The sequence below is a fragment of the Octopus sinensis genome, linkage group LG11 (genome assembly GCF_006345805.1).
Source record: "Octopus sinensis linkage group LG11, ASM634580v1, whole genome shotgun sequence".
NCBI classification, from domain to species: domain Eukaryota; kingdom Metazoa; phylum Mollusca; class Cephalopoda; order Octopoda; family Octopodidae; genus Octopus; species Octopus sinensis.
Genome location: NC_043007.1, coordinates 63,676,241 through 63,702,139, shown reverse-complemented (window position 1 = coordinate 63,702,139; position 25,899 = coordinate 63,676,241). Strand labels below are relative to the sequence as shown.

The window sequence follows — 25,899 nt, the reverse complement described above, 5'->3', positions numbered from 1 at the left end:
TTATTCTTTTGGGAATTGATGTCTGATTCCATGTTGAATACTTTATTAACACCTGGCTAAGCCAAATGAAGGATAACTCAACAGAACACTTAGAGGCAGCAGTTCAAATTTAATGAGGAATATTAGCATTAATTTCAATGTCTGGGCATCCAGGTGGTTTTTGATCACCTAGACATCTTGCTTATTGAGTTAGTATGTGGAGTATTCAACAGACTCTTAATGTAATTTTCAAGTAGAATAGCAAGACACTTGTGCTTATACCTCTATTGTACTTCAGCTTTTCAACATCTGACATAAAGCCACTTTTTTCCTCCCAAATACTCCCAATTTAAAAGCTTTTCCTTTTTATTATCCTTGCTCTTCCGTCTAGCAAGTTACCTGGCAACCTCACTAGTGCTAGTGGCACAGAAAAATGCACCCAGTACACTCTGTAAAGTGTGAAAACCATGCTAAAGCTGACATTGGTGCTCAACATGGCCTTGAAGCTCACCAGATCCTGTAAAACCATCCAACCTATGCCAGCAGAGAAAGTGGACATTAAATGATGATGAATCAGCATGATGCAAATGTGACAAGGATGGATTTTTAGAATTACAAATAGTCCATCTAAATGAGTCTCTATCAATCCAAATTCACTAACTGGGCTTAAGTCAACCCAAAGCTATGGTGTAAATGCTCTTACCTAAGATGTCACACAGTAAAATCAAACCTAAAACCTTTCTTAACCATTCAGCCATCCCTATGTTCTAATTTAATACATAATACATAAAAGTAACTTGCACACTATGAGATAAGAATAACATAGAATGCACAGTATTTACCCAACAATAAATGTGTGACTGATTATAATTATTGTTTTTTTAGATAATATATCCTCACTTATCCATTTAGCTCCTAGGAATGGATCAATTTCTGAGTTAGGAAACATATAAAATTATTAAAATAAACAACAAAAAATATCATGAAACCAATCAGATTTCATGGTTTGTGAGTTTTTCAAGTTGATTTTTCAATATATAATATCTACTGAAATAAAGTCAAAAAGATATGTAAGAGACAAATGGTAACAGGTTACTTATCAGATTTATTTATATCTAAATCTAATATATTTGAAGAAACTCGACTTATTTGGTCATTATCTGTCTTAAATACATCTGAACTGTCTTTGCTCTCATTATTTGAGTCAGCTTTGTTATTAGAAAGAGTTTCAATCTCAGAGTTATTATCATCACAGTTATCAGAGGCTTCCTCACTATCACTGGAGTCTGAATTGGGAATATGAGCGGGACACACATGTCTGTTGTAGTTATTTACTAAAGTACCAAGATCTTCTTCATCAGAGTCAGAAGGTGGTAACATATCATCAGGAATCTGTGCTTCATCTTTTTTATTAGCAACATCTGCAGCAAACGCTTCAGGCCTGAAAAATATGAGAATATTTATCTTGAATACTTAATTTTTGAGTACCATTTGATGAGACTAATAAGCAATAAAAACCAAAGCAGTCATTACTCCTCTACTAACAATAATCTTATCACCAAATGGGGGAAAATTATGAGAAATGTTGTAATGGGTTAATAATTAGCATTAAGAAATACATGCAACAACGTAAGTACTTAAATAATTTATATGTACCAGCATTTTCAAAATTATTCAGTTTCTAAGTTTCAGTCAAACAAATCCTGATTGAATAAAACCAATGAGCAAAAGCATTCCAGCCAAGACCACCCCATGTTGCTTTTTCCTGTAATATGCATTTAAAACTACACAACTGAATGTAGTCTTAGATTTTGGTTTTCATAGCTGAGAAGTAGGGTGTGACTTAAAGGAAACTTGGTTCTATTTCTAGCAAGATGAGTAACCACATAGAGGCTCCTTTGTAACAATAAACAGCTCATGTATGTAGGTAAAAGATGTTTCCTCAGTCTTTAACAAAGTGGCATAGAAGCAAGCTAGACATAGAAAGAAGAGCCACTGTCTACAAAACAAAGTATGGTGAAGTATGTTTCTCTTTCCTTGAGGAATTACTCATATTATCTACTCGACCAACTAAATGCAATCCAAAAGAATGCTCTTAGAGTTATTGCAGCTGACAGAGCTGATGCTGCAAAAACATTTGCTAGAAATAGCTTACACTGTGAACTGAGATAAATAGTCCATGATGATTTTTTAGATTTTCTAAATAACTATCCGAGGGATTTTGAAGAAAATTTACATGATAGTATACAGTACACTATTTTTGGTTTGTATACAAAATTTAGTAATTGCAGCGTTTTTAATTTTCGTATTAATCAACAATTATCTTTTTCAGGTGAACAGAATTAATAGACCTATTATTCATTTCAAAAGATGGGGTGGGGAAAAGCTCTTACAGAATATGAGAACTAGATTATAAAAGAAATAAGTAAAGGCAAGTCTGCAGATGAAGTGGCCAAGAAACTAGGCTGTCATGTGAAAACAATTCATAGATATTTACAAAATCCCAAGTATTGGAATGAGTGCAGTGAAGGCAAGTCCTGGACAGTCACAGTGCAAGACATTTCCTATCTCAAGCGATGCTTCCTGGATGTACAAATAAAGCTTTATTTGCAGACGCTGGCATTGAAAATGTCTCCAAAACAACCAGAAATAAAGTAATTGGGAGCTTTGTGAAAGAGAAGAAACCTGCTTGCAAGCCTCTGTTGACTCCCAAACACAAAAAAGCTTGGTTAGAATGGGATAGAATATATATGAAGACTAATGTCAAGCATATTTTGTTCACTGACGAGTGCCAAGCCATGCTAGATGGGCCTGATGGTTGGGCTAAAGGATGGGTGTTTTATGACAACGCCACTCACATACGTTTGTGCACTCAGCAAGGGAGTGGAGGAGTCATGTTTTGGGCTGGAATCATGGGAGACAGGATGATCAGTCCATTTAAAGTGCCAGAAGGTGTGAAGATTAATACTATCACATACTGTAACTCTATTAGGGATTTCCTAACTGACTGGCTGGATGAGCTCCCATTATCTGAGCTTAGCAAGGTTATTTTTATGCATGGTAAGGCCCCACTACATGTGGCTAAGAGAACCGAAGTGGTCCTTTCCTCATTGGGATTCAAAGGAGAAACCCTAATGAAGTGGCCAGCCTGTTCTCCAGATTTGAATTCCACCGAGAACCTCTGGAGCATCATCAAAAGTGAGACCTACCAGAATGGCAAGCAGTACACATCTAAGGAAACACTTTGGAAGGCAATACACGACTCTGCTAAGGCAGTCCTACCCACTACTATCAAAACACTGACTGAATCCACTAACAATCGCATTTTTGAGGTCATGAAACAAAATGTTCATACACCAAACACTAATCATTGAGTCAAAACTTCTGTGAATATGTTATTTATGTATTTTGTTGTTCAATGGTACATTTGTGTCATATGAGTTGTTTAAAATAATTCTTCTTGAAATAGTTGGTATTTCTATCCTTATCAGTGATCAAAACTACATTCTTATACCAGGACTATTATCACAGTACACCTGAAAAACAAGTATGCTAAATAATATGAAAACCAAGACAGCTACATTTGATAAATTTTGTATACAAACCAAAAATAGTGTACTGTGCTATCATGAAAATTTTCTTCAAAATCCCTCAGGTAGTTATTTACAAAATCTAAAAAAATCATCATGGACTATTATCTCAGTTCACAGTATATATCACTGAGGCTAGCTACTAAAGCAACAGTATTCTATAAAATTATATAAGTTGCAATCTATTAGACTCAGTAGAATGCTACCACTTCGGTATGATATTTTATGAGAGATAGTATAGTCACATCTGCTCACATCCTCTCAACACACAACGCTATGAGCTACGCTTTTGACAATAGCTTTCTGCACCTAGCTATCAAAAGATAGCTCTCATCACAAATTCGGCAAACTTCCAGAAACTGTGATCAGAAGCATCTTTGCTGACAGAATATAGGCATTCAGAGGCTGAGTACACAGACACCCATTGTAGCTCTTGATATTGGAAATGCAGTGAACCAGTGGTTAGACTGCTGGAACCCCATTTAACAAGAAATATCCAGCAATGCTATTGTTCACAAATGCAAGAAGTAAAACAAAATTTTCAAGAGTTACTTATTTCCTGGTACTTGTTTTAAATGTTAAATAAAAAATGTCTTTTTACTGAAAACAATCAACCTCTGAAATGTCTGACAAATAACAGATCATGCTAAAAATTATGTTTACAGAAAACAGTCAGGTGTTCTTTCAGATCATTATGAATTTCTGTGGTTATTAGTTATATCCTTAAAAAGAAAAACTTACTTTTCAATAAAGACTCTGCAATGAAACTAATACTGCTTAAAATAAACATGCAAATGGGTAAAGATTAACCAAATAGGTAATTGTAAATATATGCATATACTTACCATACTCCTTTACTAATAATATAATTTATTTGTTCCTTATAAAGGATTCTAACAATTTCAGCTTTCACCTTTACACCTTCAGCTATCGGCTCTACTATGAGAAACATCCCTAAAAAACAAAAAGAGGTTAGAATAATAATTTTATTATTATAATGAACTATAATCTTTGTTCTCTAATTTTTTTAACAAGTACAGTAACCATGTACAAGATATAATCAAAGTAACCTTATTGTGAAAGCATCTGTCTTATCTATATGCAACACCAGTAATTGCCCACCAGATAAGGAAGCAGGGGATTCTGTCAAAGGCTTTCTGCATGTCAACAAAAGCCAGATATCACTATTTTTCTATATCAGTAGCAGTGAAATTTGTCTAAGCATGCAATTGATAGTGGACACTTGCTATTGATGACATGCAATGATGCAGAAATCATGATTTAGCAATTCCATTAATGTTGCTGATATACTTCTATGCTTTTTAACACGTATTATGAATTATAATATCCTATCATTAATTCCTTTCTACAAAAGTATAGATACCTTATTTTGTATTGAGCACGAATGATATTGATAGATGGATACTAATATAAAACAAGCCGCCCGAAAAAAATTTTGGTTAATGTAACCAAACCCGCCCGTATTTACCTATTCATATTTAAATGAGAATATCAGAGCAAATCTCTTTAGTACATTCGTGAAAACACGTGATTATAATTCGTAAACAGTTCATCTACAGTTTTGTACAACGATCGAAGTGTAATTTTAATTCTGTGAATTTTGGGAGATTTTTTTCCAAAATTTATTCCTATTGTGTTTTCAAAATTTGTAATTCTGACAAAAAATGGATACGAATTTCATTATATCAAGCAGCGAGTCAGAATTCGAAGGATTTTCTACTGAAGACCTTGATAAATCTAACTCTATGACTGAAAAAAAAAAGCACGTGGTATTTGATAATGAATCTGATGTTTCATTTTCCGAAAGTGAAAACAGTGAATCCGAGAGCTCCGACAGCAATAAAGAAAATGAATTGGCACCTGAATGGAGTGAAAATTTAAAAACTGTTTCTTTCGGTGATTTTTCTGAAGAAACTGGACGAAGCCACGGACTTTCCCAGGAGAGTAAAGTGATAGACTATTTCTTTTTACTTTTTCTGATGAGTCTATTTGAACTCATTACGGCGGAAACGAACCGTTACGCTAAATGTAAACAAAGCGAAAGGGATAGTTAGTGGTTTCCCACAACCTTAAATGAAATTAAGACTATTTTGCCATAAATATTATTATGGGTATCAGAAAGTTACCCAGAATAACAAATTCTATCGTAAAATTTTGTTGTATACCCAATTGAATATTAGCTAATAACCCATTTTCTATAGCGATGTTTGAACAAAATTTTAATAATTTTATATTTTGTTGAATTTACCTGTATCTACCTGCAATTAGAGTCACTTTGTGACAAAAATTATAGTATAGAATTGGTTGAGAACATTTCATTAAATTATCTTCCAAAAATCACATTAATATATTGATAAATAAAAAAGTTATAGTTGTTTAATGAAACCAGACTAAATTTATGATTATGTTAGAAATTAATTGAAACACATAAGGGGTGTATTTTGGTCAGAAATATAGTAACGAAAGGGTTAAGGCACTACAATATGGAGTTATCACTTATGAGCACCTAATTATATTTTTTTTAAAGCCTTTTATTCTCAGCCTACAAATGTATCTTATAGGTGAAAGTTCTTTTCATTAATCTGTCTAAAGTTTATTATAAAATTATTCTCATTGCCTACAGCCTAAGTGACAATAATGTTTTTTTCTCTTTTTCTTCACTGACAAAGAGCAATGCTCAAAACAGTAGATTCTACAGTCTTCACAGAAATTGAACTTACAGACCAATTGTTGTCAATGGAGACAATGTGCAATTTCATTGGATTCTAGATGTTATTTTGTTTAAAAATATGTCATAAGTTTCTGATTCCTAATTTGAGATTAATTTTCATTATAAAACTGTAAATCAGAAATATTCGCCTTGATAAAATGGAGTCCAAATTTTGCTACAAGTACTGCATATACTTACCATACTCCTTTACTTCATTATTGAATTTGCCTCGTATAGCACTGCTGAGACTTAATATTAGTCCTATTACATTATTGATTAGTTAGAACCAGTAGTACATTTAGCCATAAAACCTCCCATAATATGCAAATACCAGATTTTTTCAGAATCATCCAATCCATGCTAATGCAAAAAAATGTATTTAAAAATTATGAAATGGAATTAGTAGTTTTACTGCAAATAAAAAAGCCAAGGAAAAAAATGCATCTAAGACTTTAAAAGTCACAAAACATACAATTAATAAGTTTATATTGCAAAATTTAACTGAGCATTTAAATCAAACCTTTTAAGATGTAAAAATGGTTTCGAAACTTTGGTGGCATGCTGACAAGAAGTTCTTCTCCCTTTTCATTCCAAACTTCATGCAAGTTGTTACCACGACAGTGTTTCACCTGAAAAGCAGATATTAAATTGACTAATAAGATTTTTCATGCAAATGACAGTAGATCTTATGACAGTCTGAGAAAGGAAAGAAAAACAAGCCCATTTATGGAATTCAAACCACACATGTGCAGTTAATCAAGTTACAAATTAATGATTACACTACAGAAAGCATGAAATCCCTTTTCTTAAGTTAGATAATATCTATAGCAGTATCTGTGTACCAAAGGTTTCTAGGTTATTTCTCCTCATCAGCACAGAATAATTGTTTGGGTAGAAATTGTGACACTAAGCTCTTGTTTTTCATAAATTGAAAAATTATTTCTCTGAACAAGAAACATTCAGAAACAGTACTCTAGAGTAAAGATTATATGCCAACATAATGTGGCAGTCCTAGTTAGGACGAATGTTACAGTTATTTAGCCCCAGGAAACATCGTCTCCAGCTGGCAATTGATGCACTATCTTCATCCTTATATTTTTGAACAAGGGAGTTCAGTATCCCCACTCAGCTAGAGATGGTGACACTAAACTCTTGTTTGAAATATTATATTTATTTTATAGTGTACGTGTGTGTTTGCAAGTTACTTGGTAACCATGTCAGTGCTGGTGTCATGTAAAAAGTACTGGTGTTGATGCAATGTTAAAACCACCAAGCCACAGAAACCGTGCCAAAACAGACAAAGGAGCCTGTTGCAATCCTTGGCCTTACCAGTTCCTGTCAAACCACCCAACCATGCCAGCAAAGAAAATGGATGTCAAATGATGATCAGATACTACAAAAAATTTAAAGAGTGAGTTATTTTTCACTTTCAAACAATAATGAAATTCTTTAATGACAAAAATGATAAACAGCAAAGTGAATTACATAGAAATTTATTACTTAACCAAGTGAAATTAGAAAACTACTGCATTTACTATATCAACTATAAGACAAAATATAGTATACAAAACAGTAGCAAAGTAAAGAAAACCTAAAGTTCACTTTAAATAAATGAAGAAATAGGCATAGGAGCGGCTGTGTGGTAAGTAACTTGCTTACGAACCACATGGTTCCAGGTTCAGTTCCACTGCATGACACCTTGGGCAAGTGTCTTATATGTATGTGTGTGTGTGTGTATATGTTTGTCCCCTAACATCGCTTGACCACCGATGCTGGTGTGTTTACGTCCCCATAACTTGCGGTTCGGCAAAAAAGACCGATAGAATAAGTACTAGGCTTACAAAGAATAAGCCCTGGGATTGAATTGCTTGACTAAAGGCAGTACTCCAGCATGGCCACAGTCAAATGACTGAAACAAGTAAAAGAGTAAATTTTAAAGATAAGGATAGCAATACTAAAATAAAATGAACTATTTTAAAACAACATAAAGGATGCTTATACTCTATATTTATTTCATCATTAATATAGAATGAATTTATAATTCTGACCAGTAACCATTTCTTTTCTAATTATAAACACTCTAAAGAATTGATGTGATGTTTGCCAAATGTATATAAAAGTGATTTGGACCAAGCTGGTTTTCCATTATTTTGAGACAGATGAAATATTTGGTATGAAAATTATTATGCTGAAGTAAAATCAAATAATTGATGCTGATCTTGTAAAAAATGTTACAATTCTAACACTGCTGCTTGGTTTTACAATGTAAAATACAATTACAATGTCATTCATATTGCAATTAAGCCAAAAGCAAATAACTTGATCTATCTTTCATAAAGCTATATACTATTCAGAGAAAAGAATGCTGTTTCATGAATGCAATTAACAGACAATTCTCTGATCTTAGCAGAGCTTATTGTAAACAGTGCTCAGGTGTACTACAATATGGCCAGTCATTTGAATAAACCTCAAAAATTATTCAACATCCTATATCACAACAAAACAAACTAATGACTATTCACATCAAACTAATGACAACTCAAACTGGAGTTAAGTAACAATAAGCAGACTAATATCATTCTACATAATACCAAGCCTACCTTAGTCTCTGAAATTACTGATTTATGAAATTTACAAAAATTGTCAATTTTACAAGTTATGAACTTCTCTTTCAATTGACAGAAATTTTTCCTGTAGTCACTGAATGTTGCATTAGAATCAGCTGCAAGACAAATATTAATAAGAAACATTTTAAACTGTGGTGAGACCTTAAAAAAACCTGAAGTTCATGTCATATCAAACAAGGGTAAGCAACACACCAGTTTCAAATATTTATTGCTGTTTCTTTTTTTACCCATATTTTTAGATAACATTAGATTGAAAATTCAAATAAGTTTGAAAAGAATAAGGGAAAATGCAAAGGTTATAGAAGTTAGTGGTAACAAAGTCTGTGTAGAGATAAAGAATGATACAAAATTCATCTAATTAAAAATGTTAGAGCTTGTGTATGTGTGTGAAACAAGTAAAAATATAATATTAAAACAAAATATCATTTTCATACCTCTTAAAATCACTGGATATAATATATATAATAATCCTAGATTGCAGAATGGATTTGAAAGACAAATTCACTTTCTCTTTGCAATTTTTGGCACCAAAATCAGGGTATCTCATTTTTGTGTGGAGAGAGAGTGTGTGAGTGATGAAGTTTACCAAAACTTTCAATGGTATAGCAATATATATATATATATATATATATATATATCATCGTTTAACATCAGCTTTCCATGCTAGCTTGGCTTGGACGGTTTGACTGAGGACTGGCAAGCCAGGAGGCCGCACCAGGCTCCAATCTGTTCTGGCAAGGTTTCTACAGCTGGATGCCCTTCCTAACATCAACCACTCCATATATAACATACGACCAATGCCAGTGCCATGTAAAAAGCACCATTCGAGTGTGGTTGATGCCTGTGCCGGTGGAACTTAAAAAGCACCCACTGCACTCTCAGAGTGATCGGCATTAGGAAGGGCATCCAGCAGTAGAAAATTTACCAGAACAGATTGGAGCATGGTGCAGCCTCCTGGCTTGCCAGTCCTCAGTCAAACCGTCCAGCACAAGCCAGCATGGAAAGCAGACGTTAAATGATGATGATGTATATAATATATTGCTATACCATTGAACATTTAGGTAAACTTCATCACTTACACACTCTCTCTCTCTCCACAGAGAAATGAAATGCATTAGTTACCTGATTTTGGCGCCAAAAATTACAAAAGGAAAGTGGATTTGTCTTTTAAATCTATTCTGCAATCTGGGATTATTATATATTATGTCCAGTAATTTTAAGAGGAATGAAAAAGATATTTTGTTTTACTATTATACTGTTACTTGTTTTACACAAACAGAAACTCTAATGTTTTTAATTAAATGAATTTTGTATCATTCTTTATCTCTCCACAGACTTTGTTACCACTAACTCCTATAACCTCTGCATTTTTACATATTCTTTTCAAGCTTATTTGAATTTTCACTCTATTGTATTCCACACTCTCTCGAAAACATATTTCTACAAAATGTTATCTAAAAATATGTGTATAGAAAGAAACAGCAAAAAAAAGTTTGAAAATGTGTGTGTGTGTGGGGGGGGGTCAAATTTCAGAGGGTTCCACCCCAACCTGTTTTCAGAACCAAAAAAGTGGTTTTGTGACATAGTAGGTCACTGTAATTCGTTCAACGAAAAAAAAAAAAAATTCCTATGATTCCGGGATGTGGGGATTCCGCCCCCACCCCGTTTTTTTTTTCTGAACAAAAATACGGGATTTGCGGCATATTAGGAGGTCAGGGTACTTGATTCGGTTAATATAGGGCGTAACAAATATCAGAAAATCAAAAAAAAAATGTGTGTAATAGGTGTAAAACAACTTCCTATGAACGAATATGAAAAAAAAAATTCGCGCACGCGAAAGGGGGGTGGGAGAGAGGCCTCGGAAAATTCACATCGGGAAGTTCCGAAAGCGTCTGAGGAGCTGACCCGGGCACCAAAACAAAAAAAAAATAGTGTAATATGTGTAAAACAACTTGCTCTAAACGAATATGACAAAAAAAACATGCGCTCTCGCGAAAGAGGGGTGGGGGAGAGGCCTCGGAATATTTATATCGGGAATTTCCGAAAGCGTCTGAACCGGGCACAAACAAACAAAAACAGCGTAATAGGTGTAAAACAACTTGCTCTAAACGACTATCATGAAAAAATGCGCGCTCGCGAAAGGGGGGTGGGGGAGAGGCTTCGGAAATTTCACATCTTCAGTCCACGGCCTTTAAACTAAGAAAAAATAGTGTAATTGGTGTAAAACTACTTGTTCTAAACGAGTATCAAGAACACACACTCACACATGAATCATAAACTCCGTATTTCGCAAAAAAAAAATAAAAAAGAGAAGAAATTCTGGAAAAAGTGAAGAAATGTTGGATCTCCGCCATGTGAATCAAAATACGTGTCAGAAACATCTTGAAATACTACAGAAATTATGTTACGAAAATGATAATGTATACATACCTCTTTGAGTGGTCCATCGATAATGATGATAAAGAAATGAGTTGGATTTGAACTCAGAATATTGACTAACACAACTACATACTACAAGACTCAAAATATTCAGCCAAGTCACCACCCTTTAACTAGCAATAATAATAACATCAATAACATAACAGCCAAAAGATTTATTTGTTCTGAAAATAACAATCATAGTAAATAAATATGTTCTTTATATTCACATTCATGTGCACAGTTAAACACACTTACATACAAACAGTCACGCATGCATAATACAGAACGGAACACATAAATGAAGGATGCATTACTTAGTATATTTACATCTAGAGAATTTTGATTAATAAGTCAAATATGCAAATTATAAAGATAATTAATTGCTTTACTAAACAGTGTTGTAAAGGTGAAAAAATAAATTTGGGAAAAAAATACACGCCAAAACTAATTAATAAAGGATAATTAGGGAAGGATTGACACAAAATAATAATTTTTCTGATAAATGCATCTTAATAAGTGAGAAGAATTGCATATATCTGAACTATTTCAAAGAAAAGCATAAATTTAATGTTTAAAATAGCTTTAACCAAGGAATGAGATCCAACATTTCTTCACTTTTTCCAGAATTTCTTCTCTTTATTTTTTTTTTTTTGCGAAATACGGAGTTTATTATGATTCATGTGTGAGTGTGTGTTCTTGATACTCGTTTAGAACAAGTAGTTTTACACCAATTACACTATTTTTTTCTTAGTTTAAAGGCCGTGGACTGAAGATGTGAAATTTCCGAAGCCTCTCCCCCACCCCCCTTTCGCGAGCGCGCATTTTTTTCATGATAGTCGATTAGAGCAAGTTGTTTTACACCTATTACGCTGTTTTTGTTTTTGTTTTTGTGCCCGGTTCAGACGCTTTCGGAAATTCCCGATATAAATATTCCGAGGCCTCTCCCCCACCCCTCTTTCGCGAGAGCGCATTTTTTTTTGTCATATTCGTTTAGAGCAAGTTGTTTTACACATATTACACTATTTTTTTTTGTTTTGGTGCCGGGTCAGCTCCTCTCAGCGCTTCGGACTTTTTCCGATGTGAATTTTCCGAGGCCTCTCCCCCACCCCCCTTTCGCGTGCGCGAATTTTTTTTTTCATTCGTTCATAGGAGTTGTTTTACACCTATTACACACATTTTTTTTTGATTTTCTGATATTTGTTACGCCTATATTAACCCTTGATTCCACGCAAAAAATCCGAGTTTTTTTTTTTTTTCTTAGTGAAAATCGTATCGAAATTTACCAAAGGCAAATGTGCTCGCTGCCATAAGATGTGTTGCAATCAGGCGTACATGTACGGAAATGTTTCTAGGACTTGTTCAATGGGTGTTTGGGTATTTCGGATAAGCTGTGTATTGTTACTCATTAAAACCAAGATCATTTGAAGTTTTCGAGAAAATAATTTGTGGCGAAAGTAAAGAATACGTACACCCGGTATTTAAGGTTTAGGGTTAGGGTTAAAGTTTTTGTTACGCCGAAAACGAGTGGCGTACGTATTCTTTACCTCCACTCATTTTGTTTATACATAAACATTACAATAATTACAAAAATTACTTGCTGCGCGCTGTATCATTTGATTACAAATAGTAAGTTATGTATATATATAGTGGTTGGTTAAGAACCAGGTGGCTACATATTCATGTGAAGCGAAAGGTGAGAATTAGGACGGTCCTGTGTCAGTGCTTGGAGAAGTGAGAATATTACGTTCATGGTAGACAAGTGATTCTTTTAACCTGAGGTCGAGCAGCTGACTAAGAATCTTGTTCGCCTGTCCTCTCTGGAATGCTGGCAAGTTGCACGCATCTTATCTTATCCATGCTTCTCAATTAATGACCATGTTTTGGCACTAAACTTGCGGAATTTTCTATCGATTATATGATTGAGCTGAAATACTATTGGCTACCAATTAGGCCAAGATCACCTAATGTATCAATGCTATTGTTTATTATAGTGACGCAGTTTCAAATCTAAACCACAGCTTGTACTGAACTACGATGGAATATTGGATAATTTAAGATAGAAAATAAAGATTTTCTGCAGCATACGCTGAAACAAAGTCATTCAAAATAATGTACAAGCTAGTGTAGTGTATACTGCCCTCCGAGCAAAGTTTCATTATTCTGATATCCATAACGAAAGATTGCCAAGATTTGGCTAAGTAGGCGATATGAAATAGTCTAATATAATAAGGCAATGTACCGGAAGGTTTATAAAGCAAAGTTGTCAAAAACATAGAAACTTTTTTAAAACTTACATAGCAGTAATGGAATGCTCAATAATGAAACCCTATGGTTTAACCGAAATTCCAACTTATGTAGAACAGCTACTCTCAAAGAAACAAAGATATTAACACACTTTCATAATTTTTCTAGAGATTGGCATAGCTAGTCATTAAAGTGCCATACTAGACATTCAGCAATATCCACTGATTCCTACCTCCATCACATGCAGGAAGGGGACGGGCAGCAGTGTTGCTATGACACAAGTGAAAATGAAACTTAGGTGGGTTTCACTTTTTAAATGAATACTTACCTTAACTATGTATTGATTGCTTTCTGGAAGAACAAATTCGTAGAGTAATTCATTTGCCACATATTTCCGTTTAGTTATATGAGTCATTTTTTTCACGCTAACAGTCCAAACGACTCGAAAATGATGTAAATAAACATGTGCGAGACAAACAAGACAACGGATGCGTAGAAAGTAAAGGATTGTGGGCAATATCTTCGATTTCCGGTAGATCGGAGTCGGTTGTTTTCGTTTTCAAAACAAAGGGAGATAAATCTATTGGAATATTTATGGATATACCCCCCTCCAGCGTTACGGGTGCCTCAGGTTACGGTGTTTCGCGCTTACAGAAATTGTAAAGTGTAACCATTAATTTCGGGATACAGTCTATAATTCAAAACTACACTTCTTAACTTGATAGTCATTTGCATTTTAGTTAAAGTATTTAGTTAACAATTTGAAAAACTAATATATTGTATATAATGTGAATACACACACACACACGTGTGTTTGTGGAGACACAATGGCCCAGTGGTTAGGGCAGCGGACTCGCGGTTTCGATTCCCAAACCCGGCGTTGTGAGTATTTATTGAGCGAAAACACCACGAGGCCCCGGTAGGGGGTGGTGTACAATTTCACCACAACTTTCTCTCACTCTTTTTTCCTGTTTCTGCCTTGTCACACTCTGTGTCACGGTGAATCTCCCAGAGAACTACGTTAAGTGTACACGTGTCTGTGGAGTGCTCAGCCACTTGCACGCTAATTTCACAAGCAGGCTGTTCCGTTGACTGGATCAATTGGAACCCTCATCGTCGTTCCACGTATGTGTGTGTAACGGTTAGTTCTTCGTTGCAGTCGAGGGTCACCAATTGTAACGGCTGTGTTGTTAAGGTGTTGGTTGCCAGTATGCAAGATGCAAGAAGAACAGCGATCGAAGTTTTAAGGAAATATTTATTCACCGTTACTTAATATAATGTCTTGCCTCGACGGACAAGTGTGTGTATCATATAAAAACAATAGAGTTATCTTTTCTTGTATCTTGATGCTGGTTATGATTGGTCAACTGCTAGCTGCCCAACTAGGAATTAGAGGAAGATAGAGTGAATGTCAAATGTAGGGATTCGATAAAATAATATCTTCATGGTGCATGACATTTGAACAGCAGTGGTGTTACGATAACACACTGCATCATTGGTAAGCCTTCTCTCAGTTGAATTATCTCGCTAACTGGATTTTGCCTGTGGTCGCCTCCCTGTCATCTCCTTTTGGCCACTTTTGCTTGGGAATCTTCTGTATATATAATTATCGCGAGAAAGAGAGGCATACCGTTATCCAAACAATGTGTAATTTTTTAGGGGAAGTCTATTGTTCTGTCAATTTAACTCGCCCCCACAAGCAAAAAGGTCAAGTGGCAAAGACATCATCCTGCTTAGCTAAGGCATCTGGCAAATGTAACTGCTGTCAACTTAATGTTTCCCTATGGGAAAAGTCTGTTGTACTGTTAAATTTGTCGATTGAGGATCGAATCCACGCCATGCCTGCATGATCCACTACATACATACATTATGGGTATCTAAAAGATATCCTTAATTATAATTTTAATAATAATTATTACCTATAAGGTTTTTATTCCCATGCTGGCCACTTGATATGATCGGTATTTTAAATAACGATCTTATCCTTATATATAAACAAGAAAAAAAGCAACAAGAATGGATTAGTTGTTCAGTACAATTGTTTCATACGAAGAACAGATTTATTAGAAGCTGCAAATATTGCAGCAAATACAAGTGTCCCGTATTCATCAGCCAAAACACATATGCGTTTTCCAAACATCCTAGGGGGTGAGGCTACACTCATGAAGTATCGAAGAGAGTTCTATGAAAAGCAAAGTTAGATTGTAAGCAGACTTAAAATGTTCTTTCTTTCCAACTGTACCTGTTTTAGAACACAAAGAAACAAATAGTATTTGTACGTTGCCAAAATTTTAATTGACTATATAGTTAATTTAATTTAATCTAATTTAATTAACCCAACTTAAATCAAATAAATTGCTAATACTTCCTAATTCTATTCTAAGTTTAATAAGTAATGCTACTCCCTTAATAATAATATAAAGAATTTTCACTATATTTTGAATAAGCAATACTCTCACACCTTTTACTACAGAAATTAATTGACCTCTAGGTATAGACCTAAAGTCTGTCTTACAATGTATAAACATTAGTATAAATAGAAACAATAATAAATAAATAACCTCCTGTTCTAGTGTTGCAGTTAAATTTCTTAATGTATTTTCCTCTACTGATAGCCTTTGACCCCTTTGATACTTTCTTTTGTTCTCTTTATATTCTTTAACCCTGTATTCATTAACTCTGTAGGAGTGGCAGTTAATAGCTGTATGATGGTCAAAAGTAATGTTCTCTTATAAATTATAAATCTTAGATTCCTGCAACACTGACCTAGATTTTCTGTCACCACAGAAATAAACTAAACTTTGTAGGTTGTGTACTTACACCCACTTCCTCCCATAATGTTCTTATTTGGGCGGTTTCTGCTTCACTGACTTCTTTTAGCCAATATAGTCAATCTCTTCTTCCAACATAGTAGTTTTGTGAAACGAATAGAAGTGTGATCAACATCTTCTCCTCAGGAAATTACATCTACATTATTATGGATACATTCATCTTCTCTGAGAATAAAATCTCTCCTCATATCTCCGGAAATTACACCTGCATTATTATGGATGGATTTACCTTTTCTGTGAAGCTAACAAACTTTTTTAAAAACCTTTTATAAAACTGTGCATCATTAGAGAACATTTTAAGTCTGCTTACAATCTAACTTTGCTTTTCATAGAACTCTCTTCGATACTTCATAAGTGTAGCCTCACCCCCTAGGATGTTTGGAAAACTCATATGTGTTTTGGCTGATGAATACGGGACACTTGTATTTGCAGCTTTTAATAAATCTGTTCTTTGTATGAAACAATTGTACTGAACAACTAATCCATTCTTGTTGCTTTTTTCTTGTTTATAATCACCCCACATTATTTTATGGTTAATACCATAAAGATTTCTGGTGCATCTAAGTTAAGTACCACATTCATGTGAATTCATTGGAACTCACTTGAATCTTAATTGTTTTTACTGAAATTATATATATATATATATATATATACTAGCAGTATAGCCAGGACAAATTGACGTTGTGGGCCGTAGTTTGGTGACCCATGTCATAGGCCAACCAAGACTTTGTGAGTGAATTTGGTAGATGCAATGTATATAGTTTTCCTTTTCTCAACTGCTGTAAAAAGAATTCTCCCTTACGTTTATACACAGCTGTACTTTAGCACTGTCAAACAAGTTATATTGGTAAATAATAATTGATTGACATTATTTACATTATTTATATTTGACAGATATTTGTCCTCATCTTGTTTGTTTTTAACGTTTTGGCTGATATTCTCCAGCCTTCATCGGGTGTCTTGGGGAAATTTCGAACCTGGATTCTCATTCATAAGGTATTTTTCGATGTTGTTCTTATTATTGTTTAGGTCACTTCTTGGAATCAAACTTAGAATCTTGGGGTTAGTAGCCACGCTCCACTACGCCATATAGAACTGGAATAATTGATTGAATTACAGTATTCTTTTGAAGATCTGGTGTTCCAATGCTATTATGCAATCACCAGTGTAATGATTTCTGTATAACCTAATATTTGCAAGTGTAAAGATTACATAGTTTATGATGTCATAAAAACAAAATAATTGTTTTATTCTGCTGTCAGATATACAAACAATCAGTTATTCAAATTTTTCCATGTTTTTCATGCAAAATAACAGAATTTTGATGTTATATCTTTGCTGTTGATATCTTCCAAAAGTGCTAACATTATTTCCTACTATTTTAATTCTTTTTAATGATTACAACACCATCGACCGTTCAATAAAAAAAAGTCACTGATTAAAGTGAAAATCTATTTTAAACTTTATTTCATTTGACATATGAAATCATGTTAGACTCTGTCTTGAAATATTTCAAAATAAAATTGGTAAAAAAAAAATTACAAAAAAAAAAGATCTAAATTTTCTAGCTATAAACCTGACATTTTGTCAAACAATTTTAAAGGATAGTGTTCTTTGTATTGATTAACATGTGCTTTCATTTCCATTCTCTGTTTTTGAATATGATCTGGAACCACATCATAGACATCATCAAACATTGACTCTGGGTTACACTTCTTTCGTCCTTCTGCTTTTGAGAACGCTTCCAGTACCTGAAAATAGCAACAAATTTTTTGAATTTACAAATAAACTGTGGCAATCATTATATTTGTTACCCCTTATACCTTATTATTTTCACAGGTTAACAGAGTTTGTATATAACAGATCAAAATGCAAAGCAAATGAGTTATAAATTATTTCATAGAGAGAACACTATTTTATTAATTGCAAGTTTCGCTCTTACAATCTTCAATTTTTTCATATGCAGAAATAGGAGAGATTTTTGTAGCAAATGTGGGTATTTCAAATAATTAGGACAACTGGTTTTATAACTGCATGTTCTTACAACTAATCACTTTAGAATAGAGAAATGGAGCTTGTTATTGACAAAGCATACTGAGGCAAGACAGGTTATGTACATTACCAGCAACACAAGAAAATAGTTCTACAATGGTCCATGACCATATTGGCCCATAGTTGAGCACCTTTTATTCATTAAATTTGCCATGAAGGCAGTATATTCGTCGTCGAGGCAGCGAAACCCGGAGTTGAAGCCACGGTTCTGTTCGGGAAGAAGGGACAGACACGGCACCACTCTCTTTCGGTGATGCCGCGTCGCCTGTGGCGGAAAGGGAAGCGACGACTAGCCCGTCCGCCATGCCGTCAGCGACGCGACACGAGGTCAACGGCGTAACCTGAAAGTTGAGCACCTTAATAACATAGTCATTGTATCACAAGTACAATTATTAAAGAATAATGGTCATAATATATTTTTTTTTTACAGATAAGAGAAACTATCCATGTGTGTATGCACACACTCAAAGTTATTTTACTAAAATATTTTTGCTCTTTTTCTCTATACATATTTATCCACATATACATGTATGTATATCTAAATATATATGTACACTATTGTATGTAGGCTGTCAAAAATGATGGTATAAAGATAGTTTATATCCTTATGAAATTTCTTTTAAAGTATGATCATTTAAATATATTCTTTGTCTTCTCCTTGGCATTATAAGTCTATGACTGAAATTATCAATCCTTTATTAATAATCACTAACTTATAATGATAATCTGACATGAAATTTCGTCTGTCTCCTTTGGATGCATAACTCTAAGGATTATTTAACCTCTTATAAATATTCTTTATTTTCAAGACAACTGTAGGGAATTTCAGAGTAGGAAACTGTTTGGCAGCTTAACCAGTTTCATTTCCTCTAAGTCACATCATGAAGGGTGTGTTTATGCTTCAGGCATTTTGAAGATGCCTCTCTTTCATTACCCTTTGGAAAGTAAACTAGCAGTTGATGTTCAAGATGTACTCTAAGACAAATCATGTACTCGAAGCAAATGATCTATCATACCTTTTGCATTACACACGGCTTCTAGAGCCCTGGCATGACAACCATTTATATACTGCACAATTTTATAATAAATAAAAAAAAGTCACTAATGTTTTTGCATATGTGTACATTCATATCCTTATATAAGAACTTGAAAATGTATTTCACAGTTACAGAAGAGAAAATTTCAATACTAGTATAACAGTTGTATTTGGATGAGAAATATCAGTTGTAAGGTACCACATTTCAGTTACCAACTTGACAAATTAGGCTGAAGTGCATTCCTTGTACATGTATCACATCTGAAGTCTTTAGGAAACTTAAGAGCAATTAGGTTCTTTTCCATGCAGGAACAGAAATAAATGCTTCTACACAATAGTATAGATCATCATCATTTCAACATACACTTTTCATTGCTTACATGGGTTGGATTTTTTATGTGAAGATGCCCTGTTTCCAAGTCAGGTAATATTTCCCCTTGGTTGGAAATGAAGGACACTGCTAGTGTGATAGTGATACTCATTTACAACAAACATGCAATGTCAAGACAAGGAGACATATTATACACAAATGCAGAACAAGCTTCTTTTAGTTTCTGCTTGTCAAATCCACTCACAAAGATTTGTTTGACACAGAAATGTAACTGTAGACCATACTCAAGGTGCCACGTAGTGGAATTGAACTCAAAACTATATAGCTGGGCTGCAAACTTCTTAACTGTACAACCATACCTTTACTTATAATTTGATTTAATAACCAAGAAGCAACACCACAACTATTGCTTCACAATTATACAGTGAAAATAAGGATTGTGTTGCAGGTGTAATTCACATGATTTCTGCAATGAACATTAGATTCCCACAATATTAAGAAAAGAAAATTTCCTAAAGACTCACATATGTTACAATTACAGATAGCAAGAGACAACTTGAAAAAGTGAAGACAACAAAAATCCATTCTTACTCTCTTTCTCGTAATACGTTTCCATGACTTCTCCTTATCATCATTCCATAAACCTCTAGCGACAATGTGGGCTCTTAGTCTAGCAATAGGATGATCTTCTTTATCCCAATAGTTCACCTCATCAACTGACCGGTAGGCTGAGCTATCATCTGATGTACTGTGGTGACCAATACTGAAAGATAAATGATTAAAGCATGACAACTAATAAACTTCAAAATCATTGGCAAAAAATTAAGAAAAATATTTGGCTCTACATGTGTAGTGAACCTTTTGTTTATTGTTTTACTGCATATGAAAACACTTATTTTGGTGGGTACTACCGACACTTGTCATGGTGAGAAAACTATAAGGGAAGTTTTATTTTAGCTTAGCTTCTCTACCAAGCTCTTTGTTGACTGCTTAGTAAAAGAAAGAGTAAAATATCTGATGATGAAGTTACAAAAATACTTACAAAGTGATGGTGAAAATGAAAATGGTAATGCAGTTGTAATGATGATTACGATGGTAAATATGAGAATGTGATGATAATGTGTGAAGGTGAAGAAAATGACAGTAACAGTGAAATTGAGAATAAATAATGATGACATCGATAAAGATGTCACTTAGGTTCAGAAACTATAACAATTATAATTAAGATACCAGAATTATCCCCATCCATTCTACAGACAATAAACTATAATTAGTTTATGACTTACCGATAAGTCATAGCTTCAATTAAGACTGGTCTCATTTCATTTAGACACACATTGCGAGCAGCTTTTGTTGCATTGTATACAGCAAATACATCATTGCCATCAACACGTACAGTTGCCATTCCATAACCAGGGCCTCGAGATGCTATACAAATAATAATCATCATAATGTATAATTAGATGAACACGATATTTTATAAAACACAGATTAAATTTTTGTTTATTGAACTGAAAAATATTTCAGCAGCACACCTGTCTCCTTCAGGTTCAAAATAAGACATGAAAAAAAAAATGAAAGTTCAGAGGAATCAGAATATTTTAAGAGAATGTGTATTTTATGGTGTCTGCCATACAGTTGTCTTCAAAGCATCATCAAAGTAGAATTATGCCTGATGTCATACCTATACCTATTAAATCTTTTTGCTTAATTTTTATTTTTGTGTAACCAACATAAGTTATGTTTGGAACTTGTTACAAGTCCCACTTTCTGCATAAATTATATTTCTTTTAGAATTTGTGGAGTTGACCTGACTCAAGGTGTTGCATAATGAATAAGGCTTACCTCTCTCGCAACTGTTTTTAAGGGTTCCACATCCAGAAACTCCAATAGAATTTTCTTTTATTATCAGAAGTACTAGTTAATATTTGTCTTACATTTTTGTTATGTCAAAAAGCAACAGTAAGTAGATGAAGAAATATTTCTTTGAATCAAAGCTACTTCTGTGAAATATGCTGATGACTGTCAGGCAATACTTTTGAATTGACCTCAAAATTTCAGTGCCAGTTAACTAAAAGAATTTGGTCAAAAATGTTACCACTATAATTAGGCATAAAAGTCTGACATTCATTAATTTTAGCTGTGTCATTTGCAATTTCTTTTAATCATGATTCACTAAAATCCCATATAACATTTCCAATAATCTATGTCAGAACAAATCAATTTTATTCATAAAAGTGGGACTTTGAATTTGACTTAATCATATGGTGTAAATGATCAGTACTGTGGTGAAAACACAAGTGGGTTTTCAAAATAGTTCAGTCACTATTTGACCTTCTGAAAACTACTTTCCTGTTCAAAATATCAACACTAGTTTTGAAAAACTGGATGAGAATTTTATGTTTGACTTAAAACCTGAGTTTTGTGCATAGCTGTCACAGTAATGTAAAAATCCAACTAGAAAATCCTTCATTCCTTAAAAAAAAAACCAGAAAAAAAAACCGATGTTATCAATGGGCATAGGTATGATGTTGGGCACAATAACAGTACTTTAAGGGAACTTGTCAAGCATTTTACATCAAACAATTGTACCTTTGATGAACCTTTAAAGCAAACATTTTCAGAAAATATTCTGAATTCACTAAAGTTTCAGTCCTCAAAATAAATGAAAATAAATATATTTGTAAGTTACTAGCAACACATTGGGAAGGGATGAACAAAATGATGAGAGAGTTCCATCAGATTAGACAAACTTTTTGACTAAGAGTTCTCTTCCTTTTTTCTTCTAGTAGTGAACAAGGCAAACATCTTTTTGTCAATGAAGGAACACAATTTTTGAATTTCTGAATTTTTTTGTATTTCTCATTTTTCATTATTCTTGTCTTATATTGAACTTGTAGATGACAGGCGTACTGTTGAAATATTGCTCAGTTCAATAAACAAAATCAATCTGTGTTTTATTACATATTTTATTCTTCAAATTGTGTATTTATCTTCATGAAAAGTTACGTCAATCTTCATCAATTAATAAGAACTACATTATAATTAATTTTGAAGTTTGGCACAAGGCCATAGATTGATAGGAAAGGAGTTTAGTTGATTGAATTTATCCCAGTACATTACTGATAATTATTTTTTATTGATTCCTGAAGGAATTTAATCCAATGCCTTGTAATATCTGCCAAATAATAATGATTTCTTGCATAGGTATCAAGCCTCAGATAGTGATGAAGAAATGAAATTATCTGATATTCATGTTATTCTCTCTGTCAGGTAATGAAGTAAACTGAATTTAATCTATTAAAAAGGAAATAGTAAAGCATTTACCAATTCCATCTCCTCGATACTGATCCCTGGTTGGTGTTGAAATAGCATATCCATTATTTCGACTGAAAAGAGAAATGAAATATTCTTTATTCCGTTTTTTTTTTAAAATCCTTTTTGCCCCTTGTGGAGCATAGGGCTGGTTTTCCCAGTTTCCTTGGTGTATAGGTTCCCCACCTGGACAGGACGCCGGTCCATCGCAGGTGAGCTGCAAGATGTAGGAGGAAAGAGTGAGAGAAAGTTGTGGGGAAAGAGTCAGCAGAAGTTCACCATTACCTTCTGCCGGAGCCGTGTGGACATTAGGTGTTTTGTTCATAAACACACACAACCCGGTCTGAGATTCGAACCCACAATCCCTCGACCGCGAATCCGGTGCTCTAACCACTAGGCCATGTGCCTCCACCTTTATTCCACTAGTCAAATTGATTACATTCTCATCAGGAAACGGAAGAGATGGCTACTTATAAATGTCAAAACTTTCTGAGGTGAAGAATGCACCCCACAGCATAGATTAGTAGTTAGTGACTTCAGGATCAGGGCTAAATGGATACCCTGAATACACACAGCATGGAGAAGAAGGGTCTGGAAGCTTAAGGATCTTGTGAATGGGCAGAGGTTTAGAGACGTATTACTTGAAGCTTTTGACAAAATAGAGGGGATATAGCATCACATGATGTGGAAGACAACAGGTTTCTATGGGATAACTTGTTGAGGACAACTGACCAGATCTGTGGTTGGTGCAAAGTACCCTCTTGACCCATGGTAACGTGGTGGAAGAACAATGTACCTGACAGGGCCATTAACGTAAAGAAACAGGCATAGAAACCTGGAAGAACGGTGATAGCAGGGAACTATCAGATTGCCAGAAGGAAAGCTAAGAGACAGGTTTACTTAACCAGAGGGGACGCAGATAAGAAAAAATTTGCCAATGTTCTGCATTGTGAGAACCAAAGACTCAAAGTGTTTCGTGTTGCAAGACAGTATGTGAGAGAGAATCGTGATATCATAGGAGAGAAATGTGTCTGCATGGATGATGGCTCACTTGCATCTGATGAGGCTGCAAGGAGAGAGGCCTGGAGACACCATTATGAAAGACTGCTAAATGAAGAGAATGAATGGGAGAAAGAGAGTCTGCCAAATGTTGAACCAACAGAGGGACCAGCTATCCGAATTGACAGTATCTTGGTAGATAAAGCAATTAAGGGTACGAAGATAGGGAAAGCCCCCAGCCCATCAGGAATCACCACAGAGATGCTTAAAATATCTGGTGGTATTGGCTATAGTCTTGTAACCCATATAGTCAATCAGGTGATACATGAAGGAGTCATACCCAATGTCTGGTGTAGTAGCACCATAGTCAGCTGTTACAGAGGAAAAGGTGATGCATTAGATACGAATTATTACAGAGGTATCATGTTGTTGGATCAAGTAATGAAAGTCACAGAGAGGGTCATAGTTGGGAGAAGGTCTCCCAACTAATTAGGGAGAGAATCAGTCTAGACAAGATGCAGTCTGGGTTTGTGCCAGGAAAAAGTATCACTGATGCAATATTTCTGCAGCTGCAGGAGAAATACCTAGCCTAAGATAAACCTCTGTACCTGGCTTTCGTTGAAAAAGCCTTTGACAGGGTCCCCCGATCCCTTATCAAGTGGTCATCATCATCATCATTTAACGTCCGCTTTCCATGCTAGCATGGGTTGGACGGTTCAACTGGTGTCTGGGGAGCCCGAAGGCTGCACCAGGCCAGTCAGATCTGGCAGTGTTTCTACAGCTGGATGCCCTTCCTAACGCCAACCACTCCGAGAGTGTAGTGGGTGATTTTATGTGCCACCGACACAGGTGCCAGACGAGGCTGGCGAACGGCCACGCTCAGATGGTGTTTTTATGTGCCACCGACACAGGTGCCAGACGAGGCTGGCAGACGGCCACGCTCGGATGGTGTTTTTATGTGCCACCGACACAGGTGCCAGACAAGGCTAGCAGACGACCATGCTCGGATGGTGTTTTTTTATGTGCCACCGACACAGGTGCCGGATGAGGCTGGCGAACGGCCACGCTCGGATGGTGTTTTTATGTGCCACTGACACAGGTGCCAGACGAGGCTGGCGAACGGCCACGCTCGGATGGTGTTTTTATGTGCCACCGACACAGGTGCCAGACAAGGCTAGCAGATGACCACGCTCGGATGGTGTTTTTATGTGCCACCGACACAGGTGCCAGACGAGGCTGGCGAACGGCCACGCTCGGATGGTGTTTTTATGTGCCACCGACACAGGTGCCAGACAAGGCTAGCAGACGACCACGCTCGGATGGTGTTTTTTATGTGCCACCGACACAGGAGCCAGATTAGGCTGGCGATCGACCACGATTGGATGGTGATTGTTACGTGCCCACAGCATGGAGGCCAGTCGGTGCGGTACTGGCTACGGCCACGTTCGGATGGTATTCTTGTGTGCCACCGGCACTGGTACCACAAATTCCATTGATGTTCATCTATTTTGATTTTGTTTGATATTTTTTTTTTTTTTGATTTTCACTTGCCTCAACAGGTCTTCACAAGTGTTACAAGAAGGAAGGTATGCACAGGTGGACTGACTACGTCCCAGGTAGGGGCCACGGGTTATGGCCTGACTAGTCTTGCCGGGTCTTCTCACGCACAGCATACTTCCATAGGTCTCGGTCTCTAGTCATTTCCTTGGTGAGACCTAAAGTTCGTAGGTCGTGCCTCACCAC

At 35.2% G+C, this 25,899-nt stretch overlaps 2 protein-coding genes across 2 annotated transcripts in view; both read right to left on the bottom strand.

The window, feature by feature from the left end:
• On the bottom strand, window positions 1–14,356 carry LOC115217144 (probable RNA-binding protein EIF1AD). The gene is made up of 4 exons (XM_029786757.2): window positions 13,921–14,356; window positions 6,821–6,929; window positions 4,415–4,523; window positions 1–1,420 (listed from the first exon to the last, which is right to left on the bottom strand). Exons 1-4 carry the CDS (start codon window positions 14,005–14,007, stop codon window positions 1,072–1,074), a joined length of 654 nt encoding a protein of 217 aa, XP_029642617.1. The 5' UTR covers window positions 14,008–14,356; the 3' UTR covers window positions 1–1,071.
• Window positions 14,357–17,725: 3,369 nt separating this feature from the next.
• LOC115217070 (2-oxoisovalerate dehydrogenase subunit alpha, mitochondrial) overlaps window positions 17,726–25,899 on the bottom strand; it is a 33,837-nt gene continuing 25,663 nt past the window's right edge. The window contains exons 6-9 of the mRNA XM_029786658.2: window positions 23,170–23,231; window positions 21,129–21,270; window positions 20,434–20,605; window positions 17,726–18,174 (exon numbers count right to left, since the gene is read on the bottom strand). Of these exons, the coding sequence (XP_029642518.1) occupies window positions 17,992–18,174; window positions 20,434–20,605; window positions 21,129–21,270; window positions 23,170–23,231 (559 nt within the window). The 3' untranslated portion in view covers window positions 17,726–17,991. The remainder of the gene's footprint in view (window positions 18,175–20,433; window positions 20,606–21,128; window positions 21,271–23,169; window positions 23,232–25,899) is intronic.

Excerpts from the sequence above, each read along its gene's own strand:
- LOC115217144 (XM_029786757.2), bottom strand. The coding sequence starts at position 14,007 with ATGACTCATATAACTAAACGGAAATATGTGGCAAATGAATTACTCTAC. Across the intron at positions 6,930-13,920 it reads GCAATCAATACATAGTTAAG|GTGAAACACTGTCGTGGTAA; the intron begins GTAAGTATTCAT and ends TCTGCTTTTCAG. Across the intron at positions 1,421-4,414 it reads ATTATTAGTAAAGGAGTATG|GCCTGAAGCGTTTGCTGCAG; the intron begins GTAAGTATATGC and ends CATATTTTTCAG.